The sequence below is a fragment of the Balaenoptera ricei genome, chromosome X (genome assembly GCF_028023285.1).
Source record: "Balaenoptera ricei isolate mBalRic1 chromosome X, mBalRic1.hap2, whole genome shotgun sequence".
Classification (NCBI taxonomy): domain Eukaryota; kingdom Metazoa; phylum Chordata; class Mammalia; order Artiodactyla; family Balaenopteridae; genus Balaenoptera; species Balaenoptera ricei.
The window spans coordinates 68,629,987-68,643,767 of record NC_082660.1 but is presented as its reverse complement, the minus strand read 5'-3'; the positions used below and the strand labels follow the sequence as shown (position 1 = coordinate 68,643,767).

The window sequence follows — 13,781 nt, the reverse complement described above, 5'->3', positions numbered from 1 at the left end:
AATTAGCGATGATGAGCATCTTTTCATATGCTTTTTGGCCATCTGTATGTCTTCTTTGGAAAAATGTCTATTTAGATCTTCTGCCCATATTTTTGATTGGGATTTTTTGTTGTTGTTATTGCGCTGCATGAGCTATTTGTATATTTTGGAGTTTAATTCCTTGTCGGTCGCATTGTTTGCAAATATTTTCTCTCATTCTGTGGGTTATCTTCTCCTTTTGTTTGTGGTTTCCTTCACTATGCAAAAGCTTTTAGGTTTAATTAGATCCCATTTGTTTATTTTGGTTTTATTTTCATTATTCTAGGAGATGGATCTGAAAAGATATTGCTACAAGTTATGTCGAAGAGTGTTCTGCCTATGTTTTTCTCTTAAGAGTTTTATAGTATCTGATCTTACATTTAGGTCTTTAATCCATTTTGAGTTTATTTTTGTGTATGGTGTTATAGAATGTTGTAATTTCATTCTTTTACATGTAACTGTCCGGTTTTCCCAGCACCACTTATTGAAGAGATTGTCTTTCAAATGATTAATATTTCTGTTTGTGTGCCAGTACCATACTGTTTTGATTACTCTAGCTTTGTAGTATAGTCTGAAGTCAAGGAGCCTGATTCCTCCAGCTTTGTTTTTCTTTCTCAGGATTGCTTTGCCTATTCAGGGTCTTTTGTGTCTCCATACAAGTTAAAAAAATTTTTTTGTTCTAGTTCTGTGAAAAATGACATTGGTAATTTGATAGGGATTGACTTGAATCTGTAGATTGCCTTGGGTAGTACAGTCATTTTGACAATATTGATTCTTCCAATCCAAGAACATGGTATATCTTTCCATCTGTTTTTGTCATTTTTGATTTCTTTTATCAGTGTCTCTTGTGATTTGATGACACTCTTTAGTGTTGTGTTTGGATTGCTTTTTCTTTTTTGTGTGTGTATCTATTGTAGATTTTTGGTTTGCAGTTGCCATGAGGTTTTGATATAGCAGTCCATATATATACAAGATTGTTTTAAGTTGCTGGTCTCTTAATTTCCAGAGCATTTCCAATATCCTGCATTTGTACTCTTCTCATGATTGCTGATTTTGACATCATATTTGTGTGTGGTTGACTTCCTACCTTCACTGTATGTTTGCCTTTACCAGTGAGCTTTTCCATTCATAATTTTCTTGTTTCTAGTTGTGGCCTTTTCTGCCTAGAGAATTTCCTTTAGCATTTGTTATAAGGGTGGGTTTTGTTGTATTGAATTCTCTTAGCTTTTGCTTGTCTGTAAAGCTTTTGATTTCTCTGTTGAATCTGAATGAGAGCCTTGCTGGGTAAAGTATTCTTGGTTGTAGGTTTTACCCTTTCATTACTTTAAATATATCATGCCACCCCCTTCTGGCCTGCAGAGTTACTGCTGAAAAATCAGCTGATAACATTATGGGGATTCCCTTGTATGTTTTTTGTTGCTTTTCCCTTGTTGCCTTTAATATTTTCTCTTTGTCTTTAATTTTTGTCAGTTTGATTAATATGTGTTTCGGCATGTTCCTCCTTGGGTTTATCCTGTGTTGGACTCTCTGCACTTCCTGGACTTGAGTGTTTCCTTTCCCACGTTAGGGGAATTTTCCGCTCTTATCTCTTCACATATTTTCTCAGGCCCTTTCTCTCTCTTCTCCTTGTGGGCCCCCTATAATTTGAAAGTTGGTGCATTTAATGTTTTCCCTGAGGTCTCTGAGACTGTCCTCCTTTCTTTTCACTCTTTTTTCTTCATTTTGTTCTGTAGCAGTGATTTACAGGAATCTGTCTTCCAGCTTACTTATTCATTCTTCTGCCTTATTCATTCTGCTAATTTTTTAAAAAATTATTTATTTATTTATTTTTGGCTGCGTTGGGTCTTCGTTGCCGCACACAGGCTTTCTCTAGTTGCGGTGAGCGGGGGCTACTCTTTGTTGCGGTGCTTGGCCTTCTCATTGCAGTGGCTTCTCTCATTGCGGAGCATGGACTCTAGGTGTGTGGGCTTCAGTAGTTGCAGCGCGTGGGCTCAGTAGCTGTGGCTTGCAGGCTCTAGAGTGCAGGCTCAGTAGTTGTGGCACATGGGCTTAGTTGCTCCGCGGCATGTGGGATCTTCCCAGACCAGGGCTTGAACGCGTGTCCCCTGCATTGGCAGGCGGATTCTTAACCACTGCGCCACCAGGGAAGTCCTTATTCTGCTATTGATTACTTCTAGTGTATTTTTCATTTCAGTTATTGTGTTGTTCATCTCTGTTTGCTCGTTCTTTAAATCTAGCTTTTTGTTAAACTTATTTCTTGTGTCTTCTCAATCTGTGCTTCCATTCTTTTTCTGAGATCTTGGATCATCCTTACTATCATTAACTCTGAATTCTTTTTCAGGCAGATTGCCTATCTCCACTTCACTTAGTTGTTCTTCTGGGGTTTTATCTTGTTCCTTCGTCTGGAACATGTTTCTCTGCCATCTCATTTTGTCGATCTGTGTTTGTGTTCTCTGTTCCCCAGACTGCAGGATTGTAGTTTGTCTTGCTTCTGGTGTCTGCCCTTTGGTGGGTGAGGTTGATCCAGGGACTTGTGCAGGCTTCCTGTTGGAAGGGACTGGTGCCTGCCCACTGGTGGGTGGAGCTGGGTCTTGTCCCTCTGATGGGCAGGGCCATGTCAAGGGGTGTGTTTAGAGTCAGCTGTGGGCTCAGGGGGACTTTAGGCAGCCTATCTGCTGATGGGTGGGGCTGTGTTCCCACTCTGTTGTTTGTTTGGCCTGAGGCATCCTAGCACTGGAGCCTGCAGGCTGTTGGGTGGGGCCAGGTCTTGTTGCCAAAACGGAGACCTCTGGGAGAGCTCTCGCTGATGAATATTCCTTGGGGCCTCCGCCACCAGTGTCCTTGCCTCCCACAGTGAGCCATAGCTGACCCCCACCTCCCCAGGCGACCCTCCAAGACCCACAGGTTCATCTGATCCAGTCTCCTATGGAGTCACTGCTTTGCCCTGTGGCCCAGTGCACATGAAACCTTGTGTGCGCCCTCCAAGAGTGAAGTCTCTGTTTCCCCCAGTCCTGTGGAGCTCCTGCACTCATGCCCCGCCGGCCTTCAAAGCCAGATGCTCTGGGGTCTTCTCCTACTGATGTCAGATCCTCAGGCTGGTGAGCTTGATGTGGAGCTCAGAAGTCTCACTCCTGTGGGAGAACCTCTGTGATATATTTATTTTCCTGTTTGCCGGTCCCCCTCCCAGCCAGTACAGGATTTGATTGTATGGCAAAAGCACCCCTCCTCCTGTCTCAATTGTGGCTTCTTTGTCTTTGGATGTAGAACATCTTTTTTGGTAGTTTCCAGTTTTTCTTGTTGATGGTTGGTTGTTCAGCAGTTAGCTGTGATTTTGATGTTTCTGTGAGAGGAGGTGAGCTCAAGTCCTTCTACTCTGCCATCTTGTCTCTTCCCTCATACCTAAATCCTAGAGTACATTTCTAAAAGTGACATTGTTGGGTTAAAGTTTTGCAATTTTAGGACTTTTCATATATATTTTCACACTGTCTTATAGAAGTGAATTTTTTCTTCCCCCAGCAGAATATGTAAATAGCCATTTCCTCACTCTTTCAACAATAAAACAATGAGCAGTCTATTAACTAGAACGTATATCTTAGGGGAACTACAATCCATTTTGAGTTAATTTTTCTATATGGTGTAAGATAGGGGTCCAGATTCATCCTTTCGAATGTAGATACCCAGTTGTGTGAGCACCATTTGTGAAAAGACTGTTTTCCGTATTGCATTGTCTTGACCTCCTTGTGGAAAATCAATTGGCCATAAACATAAAGTTTTATTTCTGGACTCTCATTTCTCTTCCATTGATCTGCATGTCTATCCTTTATGCCAGGAACATACTGTCTTGATTAATGTAACTTTGTATACCAATTCCTAAGCGCAAAAATACATTTCTCACCACAAATTGTTGTTACTGTTTTTGTTTTAATTTGTGTGAGCTGATATGAAGAAAATCATATCTAAGTTTTGTAATCTGTTTTTTTTTAATTTAAAGAGATGGTGAATATTTTTCATGTGTATATTGGCCATTTATATTTCTAAAGGCCCTCCTTCCATCTTATTACTCATATGCTAAACCTCCCCCTTGAATAACTTAAAATGTCGATTGGATTTCTGTTTGATTTTTTTTTAATCTTTATTTTTTTGATCACTGGATTTCAAATTAAGGGTTCTCCTTTTTGAACCTAGTGAAGGTTTTTTTGACTCTTTGTTTTTTCCTTTATCTTTTTTAGGAATGTACACACAGGTAAAGCAGTTCTAAAATAGTTCATAATTTACTTAAGGAAATTCATCGTGAAGTATTTTATTTTGCATTTTAAATATTCTTTAGGTCTGCAAAGAAAGCAGAGTTGGAAGAAAATCAGCGAAGTTATAAACAGAAAAAGAAAAGGCGACGCATTAAGGTTCAAGAAGATTCTTCCAGTGAAAACAAGGTAGTAAATAATGAGATTTACTGTGTGCGCTTGGAATTATAACTGGTACAGTAGACCATAGTAAATATGTTATTACATCTTCTGCATTCCATTCATTAGTTAAATTCTACTCATTTATTTACATTTTAAATTTTGTGGAAGAATTGACTTACTGAATGTATAAATATGCAGAAGTATTAACTTTGATATATTATCAATTTTTTTCTTTTCCTTAACTGAATCTAATGGAAGTTTTAAGCTGTTCTAATTCATTATTTACATTCTTAGGGCTATAGAATTGATGTGAAGTATTCTGTCTGAAGACATAAAACATAATGACTCATATGTGATTAAATTTCTTTTACCAGTGAAGTCAGTCAATTTAAGTTTCTTGTACAATATATAAGCAGAATTATTTAGAGTACAAGTTCTCTGTAATGTTTTGTCAATCCTATTCTCTTTTGGGGGGAGTTCATTTTTTTAATGAACCTTTTAACCATTTCTAACGTGCAATTCAGTGGCCTTAATTACATTTATAATTGGGAACTCTGTACCCCTTAAATGGTAACTCTGATTCCCACCTATCTGCAGCCCCTCGTAACATCTAATTCTAATTTCTGTGTCTATGAATTTGCCTGTTTTAGGTATCTCATACAAATGGAATCACACAGTATTTGTCCTTTTGTGTCTGGCTTCTTTCATTGACATAATGTTTTCACGGTTTATCCATGTTGTAGCATGTGTCAGAATTTCCTTTCTTTTTAAGGCTGGATAGTATTCCATTGTATGTATATATCACTTTGTGTTTATCCATGCATCTGTTGATGGATGTTTGGGTTGTTTCTACCTTTGGCTATTTTGAATAATGCTGCTGTGAACGCGGGCGAGTCCCTGCTTTTAATTCTTTTAGTTATAATCTGAGAAGTGGAATTGCTGGATCATATGGTAATTCTGTGTTTAACTTTTTGAGGAACTGTCACACTGTTTTCCCAATGCACCAACCTTCCAGTTTTTCTACATCCTCACCAACACTTTTTATTTTCTGTTTTTTTTTTAATAGCCATCCTAATGGGTGTGAGTTAGTATCTCATTTGTGGTTTTGATTTAAATTTCCCTAATAACAAGTGATGTTGAATATCTTTTTATGTGCTTATTGGACATTTCTATGTCTCCTTTGGAGAAATGTCTGTTCAGTCCTTTGCCTCCTTTTTAGGGTTGTTTTTTAATACTCTTCTATATTACAAAGTATAATTCTGAAGCTTTTCAGTACGTTTTCTTCCACCTTTTCTTGGTATGTTAATTGGAATATCAAGTGGACAAATTAGAAAACTTTATAGTATTAACCTTTGATCATTTAAATTCCATAGAGTAATTCTGAAGAAGATGATAAAGAAGAAGATGAAGAAGAAGAAGAAGAAGAAGATGAAAATGATGATTCCAAGTCTCCTGGAAAAGGCAGAAAGAAAATTCGAAAGATTCTTAAAGATGATAAACTAAGAACAGAAACACAAAATGCTCTTAAGGAAGAGGAAGAGAGACGAAAGCGTATTGCTGAGCGTGAGCGTGAGCGAGAGAAATTGAGAGAGGTAAACCAATTTTTATTTATGATTTTTTAAAATATATGACCTTCATAGATTCATAGATATACTTCAGTATTTCAAGAATAGGATGTTGTAATCAACCACAGATTTTTAGTTATAGTTACTTTTTCCTATTAGCAATATTTTATGCAACTTATAAATCTTCATTAGGTTATATGAATTAGGTACAGGAAAGAGTTGAGATTCTTGATCACCAGAGTGATTGTGTTTTATTTGGAGTAGAAAAATGTTAAGAGGTTATTGCTTAAATCCATAAAGCATTTCAATTTTTTGAATAAACTTTTTCTTGTAAAAAATTTTAAGCACAGGTACAGGCAGAAGGAATAGTGTTATAAACCTTCATGTATCCATTACCCAGCTCCAACAATTACTAACACGTGGCCAGTTTTGTTTAATCTATTCTTTTGCCTTCAGATTATTTTGGAGAAGTCTCGGAAATCATATCATTTTGTTTATATGTAGTTCAGAATATATTGTTGAAAGATAAGGACTTTTTAAACATTACCACAGTGCCATTATTACACTTAAACTTTAACAATAATTCCATAATATCATCAAATATCCAGTTAAAATTCAAAATTCTTTCATTTTCCTCACAAACATAATAGTGGTTTTGAAAATAGTTGGTGTGAATTAGGATCCTAAGAAAGTCTCACTACATATTGCGTTGCATTTGGATACTTATGTTTATCCTTAAGCTAATACCACACTGTCTTGATTACTGTAACCTTATAGTAAGTCTTGAAATCAGATACTGTAACTTCTACAACTTTGTTCTACTTTTTTATTTATTTATTAAAAATTTAATTAATTAATTTATTTATGGCTGCGTTGGGTCTTCATTGCTGCGCGCAGGCTTTCTCTAGTTGCGGTGAGCGGGGGCTACTCTTCGTTGCAGTGCGCGGGCTTATTGTGGTGGCTTCTCTCGTTGCGGAGCAGGGGCTCTAGGCGCGTGGGCTTCAGTAGTTGTGGCACATGGGCTCAGTAGTCGTGGCTCGCGGGCTCTAGAGCACAGGCTCGGTAGTTGTGGCACATGGGCTTAGTTGCTCCGCAGCATGTGGGATCTCCCCGGACCAGGGCGCGAATCTGTGTCCCCTGCCTTGGCAGGTGGATTCTTAACCACTGCTCCACCAGGGAAAACCCTGTTCTACTTTTTTAGAGTTGTTTTGGCTCTACTCAATTATTTGCATATTGTTTAGTATCCTCTTGTCAATTTTTAACAAGAATCTTCCTGGAACTTTTATTGGGATTGTGTTGGATATTTAGATTAGTGACATCTTAACAGTATTTTGTTTACTGTTACATAAATATAGTATATTTCTCCATTTATTTAGTGCTCCTTTTATTTCTCTTAGCAATGTTTTATGCTTTTCATTGTACAAACCTAGCACATATTTTGCTAAATTTATCCCTAAGTACTTTATATTTTCTGATGTCATGGTAAATGAAATTTCAAGTGATTTAAAGACCTTGTGTTCTGTGACCTTGCCAAATTCTCTTACGAGTTCTAGTAGCTTTTTTTGTAGATTCCTGAGGATTTTCTACATATTCAGTCATGTTGTCTATACACAGAAACCATTTTATTAATTTCTTTCAAATTTATTGTTCATTTCTGTTTTTAAATTATAAAAGGATAGTTAATTTTTTCAAATGCTTTTCTTTTTATAAGTTTCTTTCTTTCTTTTTGGCTACGTTGGGTCTTCATTGCTGCACGCAGGCTTTCTCTAGTTGCGGCAAGCGGGGGCTACTCTTTGTTGCGGTGCACGGGCTTCTCCTTGCGGTGGCTTCTCTTGTTGCGGAGCATGGGGTCTAGGGCACGCGGGCTTAGTAGTTGTGGCTCACGGGCTCTAGAGTGCAGGCTCAGTAATTGTGGTCCATGGGCTTAGTTGCTCCGCAGCATGTGGGATCTTCCCAGACCAGGGCTTAACCCGTGTCCCCTGCATTGGCAGGCAGATTCATAACCACTGTGCCACCAGGGAAGCTGTCACATGCTTTTTAATGTATCTGGTGATCTAGAAAATTAGTCTTGCGTTGCTAGAATAAGCCTTGCTTGGTCATGGCATATTACTCTTTTTATATATTGTTGTGTTTCTTTTGCTATATTGTTTCAACAGGAGTTTTACCTCACTGTTAAGGAGACATGTTGGTTTGTAAATTTCTTTTCTTGTAATATCTTTCTGGTTTTGCTATCACAGTAATACTGTTCTCATGTAAAATGAGTAAGGAAGTGCTCTATCTCCTCTGTCTTCTTAAAAGAATGTTTGTAAGATAGATATTATTTCATTCTTAAATGTTGGATAGAATTCTCCAGTGAAGCTATTGGTCTGATGTTTTCTGAGTTTTTAGAAAATTTTAAACAGATTCAGTTACTTTAATAAATGTAGGGCTATTTAGACTTATCTGTTTCTCCTTAGGTCTGTTTTGGTAAATTTTGTGTTTAAGGAATTTGTCCATTTCATTTATGTAGTCTAATTTATTTATTTATTTTTAATAAATTTATTTATTTATTTTTGGCTGTGTTGGGTCTTTGTTTCTGTGCGAGGGCTTTCTCTAGTTGCGGCGAGTGGGAGCCACTCTTCATCGCGGTGCTCGGGCCTCTCACTATCGTGGCCTCTCCCGTTGCGGAGCACAGGCTCCAGACGCACAGGCTCAGTAGTTGTGGCTCATGGGCTTAGTTGCTCCGCGGCATGTGGGATCTTCCCAGACCAGGGCTCGAACCCGTGTCCCCTGCATTGGCAGGCAGATTCTTAACCACTGCACCACCAGGGAAGCCCTGTAGTCTAATTTGTTGATGTAAATTTGTTCACAGTATTCCCTTATTAAGTTTTTTGTTTTTTGTAGGTGCTGTCATGATATCTCATCTTTCATTTGTGTTATTGATAATATGTCTTTTTTTTTTTTCTTGATTAGTCTCTTCAGAGGTTTAGCAATTTTACTATCTTTTCAAAAACACCAGCTTTGGATTTAATTTCCTCTGTTGTTTCACCTTTTTCTAATTCATTGGTTTCCGTTCTATTTTTATGTTATCACTCTTTCTTTGGGTTTAATTTGCTTTTTTGCTAGCTACTTAAGGTGAATTTTGGATCTTGCTCCTTTTTTAATATATACATTTAAAGGTATAAAGTTCCCCACTCTGCATAGTGTTTTAAATGCTGCAGTGTATGAATTTTGATATTTTGTGTTTTCCTTTTACTCTGTTCAGATCTTTTCTGTTTTCCTTATGGCCCAGAAAATGATGTATCTTTTTGAATGTTCCATGTATATATTCTGCCGTTGTGGGGTGAAATATTCTATAAATTTCAATTAGGTTATGGTGGTTTATTACATTCAGGTCCTGTATATCTTTTTTTTTTTAAGTTAACACTTAAAAAAAAATGTTTATTTAGGCTGCGCCAGGTCTCACTTGTGGCATGTGGGATCTTTTTTTTTTTTTTTTTTTAGTTGCGGCATGTGGAGTCTTAGTTGCAGCATGTGGACTCTTAATTTGCAGAATGTGGACTTCTTAGTTTTGGTATGCAGAGTCTTAGTTGCAGCAGGCGAACTCTTAGTTGTGGCATGCATGTGGGATCTACTTCCCCGATCAGGGATCGAACCTGGGCCCCCTGCATTGGGAGTGTGGAGTCTTATCCACTGGACCACCAGGGAAGTCCCAGGTCCTGTTTATCCTTAATGATATTTTGTCTCATATTGAGAGAGCAGTGTTGAGGTCTTCAACTATAATTGTCGATTTGTCATTTTCTCATTGCATTTGTCTCAGTTTTTTGCTTATAATTTGTTGTTAGGTACATGTACATGTAGGATTGTTATGCCTTTCTTGTGAATTGACCCATTATCAATGAGTAATGTCCCCTTTTACCTCTGGTGATTTTTCACCATCTGAAATCTACTCTATGTGATGATAGTATAGTCACACCATCTTTCTTTTCAAGCATTTTACTATGAAAAGTTCCAACGTACTGCAAGGTTTACAGAATTTCACAGTGATTTCCCATAAACTCAGGTCCTAGATTTTTCTGTTAACATTTTACTATACTTGGTTTGTTACATTCCTATTTATCTACTAATCTCTCTATCCATCATTATATTTTTTTATGCATTTCAATGTTAATTGCAGACATCATTTAACTTAACCTAAATGCTTTAGCTTGCATGTCATTAGCTAGAATTCATATTTATTTAAAATTTTTCTTTTTATGTAAAATTTATTTTGAGTGAAATGTACCAATCTTAAGTGTACATTTGCTTTTGACATACCATGGAATGCACACATCTACTGTATGTATTTTTGTGGTTTTCTTCAGCTTGGCTTTTTTCCTTTTACTTAAATGTTTTGAGAGTGTTCTGTCCTCCCTAGGTTGTGTCTGCTCTTAACTGTGAAACAACTTATCTGTTGAATGGATGTACCACTGTCAATCCTCCCCTCCCCAAATCTTCTTTTGAGGTACAGTTAGTTGTTCCAACATTTTCACTATATTGGAGTATCCTGTTACATATTGGCATGACTTATTTTGTTTGCACTTCTTTGGGTTCTTTTAAAAATATTTTTACTATTTTTACCATTTTTAAGTACACAGTTCAGTGAAATACATGTTGTGTAACCATCATCACCATCCTTTTTCATTATCCTAAACAGAAACTGTGTACCCATTTAACAATAAATTCCCATTCCCCCTTCTCCCTAGTCTCTTGTAACCTCTCTTCTACTTTCTGTCTCTATGAATTTGCCTATTCTAGGTACCTCATATGAGTGGAATCATTCAGTATTTGTCCTTTTCTGTCTGTCTTAGTTCACATGGCAGAATGTTTTCAAGATTCATTCATGTTATATCAACTGTCAGAATTTAATTTCTTTTTAAGGATGAACAGTATATTCTATGCATATACAACATTTTGTTTATTCATTTATCTGTTGATGGATACTTAGGTTTCTTCCACTTTTTGGCTATTGTGAATAATGGTGCTTTGAACATGGATGTACAAATATCTCTTCAAGTTCCTGCTTTCCAGTCTTCTGGGTATATATACAGAAGTGGAATGGTGGAACATATGGTAATTCTTGATGTATTTTTTGAGGAATCACCACAGTGTTTTCCACAACAGCTGCACCATTTTATATTTCCACCAGCAATGCATACAGGTTCCAATTTCTCTACATCTTTACAATATTTCTTTTCTTTTTCTTTCTTTTCTCTTCTTTCTTCTCTGCCCCTCCCCCCCTTTTGTAATAGCCAACCTAATGGTTGTGAAGTGGTATTTCATTATGGTTTTGATTTGCATTTCCTTAATGACTAATGATGTTGATCATCTTTTCATGTGCATATTGCCCATTTGTATATTTTTGGAGAAATGTCTATTCAAATCCTTTGCACATTTTAAAATTGTGCTTTTTTTGTTATTGTTGTAGGGGTTCTTTATATATTCTGGATATCAATCTCTTATCATATATGTAATTTGCAAATATATTCCCCCATTTTGTGGATTATCTTTAATTCTATTGATAAGTATCCTTTGCATAAAAGTTTGAAATTTTGATGAAGTCCAATTTATCAATTTTTTTCTTTCATTGCCTGTGCTTTTGATGTTTTATTTAAGACATCATTGCCAAATCCTTTGTCATGACAGTTTCTTTCTTTGCCATTTTGTATAATCCTGTTAATAATGCTGTTGAATTTGGTTTGCTAGTACTTTGTTGAGGAGTTTTGAATCTATATTAATAGAGAATCTGTAGTTTTCATATAGTTTATTTGTCTGAATTTTGAATCAAGGTAATGCTGGTCTCATTGAATGAATTAGAAAATATTCCCTCATCTTCAGTTTTCTAGAAGAGTTTGAGAAAAATTGTCATTAATTATTTTTTAAATGTTTGGTAAAATTCACCAGGGAAGCCCATCGGGCCCTAGGCTTTTTTCTTTATTGGAAGTTTGATTACTGATTCAGTGTTCTTAACTAGTTTAACAGTCTGTTCAGATTTTGTTTTCTTCATGAGTCTGATCTGGTGGTTTGTGTTTCTAGGAATTTTTCCATTTCATCTATGTTATCCATTTTGTTGTACAGTTGTTCATAGTATTCTTTCATAATTATTTTTATTTCTGTAAAATTGCTAGTAATGTCATCACCTTTATTTCAGATTTTAATAATTTGAATCCTCTTTTTGTTTTACTCATTCTAACTAAAGATTTGTGAATTTTATTCTTTTCAAAGAACCAACTTTTGATTTTGTTGATTTTCTCTTTTTCTAGTGTCTGTTTTATTTCTGTCTGCTCTAATCCATATTATTTCCTTCCACCTGCTAGCTTGGGTTTAGTTTGCTCCTCTTTTTCTACTTCTTTAAGGTGTAAAGTTAAGTTCTCAATTTGTGATCTTATTTCCTTTTTAATGTGTGTGTTTACCACTATACATTCTCCACTTAGCACTTCTTTTGCTGAATCCCACAGGTTTTAGTATTTTGTGTTTTCATTTTAATTTGTCTGAAGGTATTTTCTAATGTCCCTTGTGGTTTCTTATTTGACCTATTGGTTATTTAAGAGTATCTTGTTTAATTTATGCATATTTGCATTTTTCCCATTGTCCTTTTGTTATTGATTTCTAGTTTAATTCCACTGTGATTGGAGAAGATAGTTTTTTTATGATTTTATTTATTTACTTATTTTTTAAGAGGTCAGTAAAACCTTTCATTTTATTTTTTTTTATTGAAGTATAGTTGATTTTTATGATTTTAATCTTCTAAAATTTATTAAGGCTTGTTTTGTGCCCTAACATGTGGTCTGTCCTTGAGAAGTTCCATGTGTACGTGAGAAAATTCGTACTCTGCTGTTGTTGAGCTGAGTGTTCTGTGTGTTAGGGCTAATTGGTTTACAGGGTTGTTCAAGTTCTGTGTTTCCCTGTTGATCTTTAGTTGGCTTGTTCTATGCATTATTGAAAGTAGAGTGTGATGTCTCCAAACTATTATTGTAGAACAGCCTATTTCTCCTTGCAATTCTGTCAGTGTTTGCTTCATATAATGTGGGACTCTGTTTTGGGTGCAGTTATGTTTATGATTGTTATATCTTTTTGATTAATTTACTCATCTGTTAATATATATATTTTTTGCCTTTTGTAATTGTGTTTGACTTAAAGTCTATTTGTCTGATGTTTATATAGCCATCCCAGCCTTCTTAGTTGCTGTTTACATGGAATATCTTTTACCATTCTTTCACTTTCAACCTATTTGTGTCTTTTGATCTAAAGTGAGTCTTTTGTAGACAACCAATATTTGGATCATTTTTAATCAATTTTAGCATTCTGTGCCTTTTGATTGGGGGTTTAATCCATTATATTTTAAGTAAGTACTGATGAGTAAGGATTTACTTCTTCCATTATGCTATATTTTATATGTCTTACTGCTTTTTTGCTCATCATTTCCGCCATTGCTTCCCTTTTTGTTTGTTTGTTTATTTCATTTTTTGCAGTGACACATTTTGATTCCCATCTCATTTTCTTTTGTGTATCATATGTAGATATTTTCTTTGTGGTTAACATGGGATTACATATAACATCCTAAAGTCATAATGATGTAGTTTAAATTGAATGAACTTGACCTCAGTCATGCACATAAATCATAGTCTTTTACAGCCCCATTCCCCCCTGTATATAATTCATGTCACAGATTTTGTTTTTATACATTTTATGCCCCAATAACATATTTATAATTACTTTTTATGGTTTTGTCTTTTAAATCCTATAGAAAGTAAACCTGGGGTTACAAACCAAAATT

General features: G+C 35.8%; 1 protein-coding gene across 7 annotated transcripts in view; it reads left to right on the top strand.

Annotated features, from left to right (window-relative positions):
- The window catches only part of ATRX (ATRX chromatin remodeler), a 242,595-nt gene that overhangs the window by 117,004 nt on the left and 111,810 nt on the right, over positions 1-13,781 (top strand). For all 7 annotated transcript variants that reach the window (XM_059909868.1, XM_059909864.1, XM_059909863.1 and 4 more), the window contains 2 exons: positions 4,346-4,448; positions 5,795-6,013. In XM_059909868.1, coding sequence (XP_059765851.1) covers positions 4,346-4,448; positions 5,795-6,013 — 322 coding nt within the window. The remainder of the gene's footprint in view (positions 1-4,345; positions 4,449-5,794; positions 6,014-13,781) is intronic.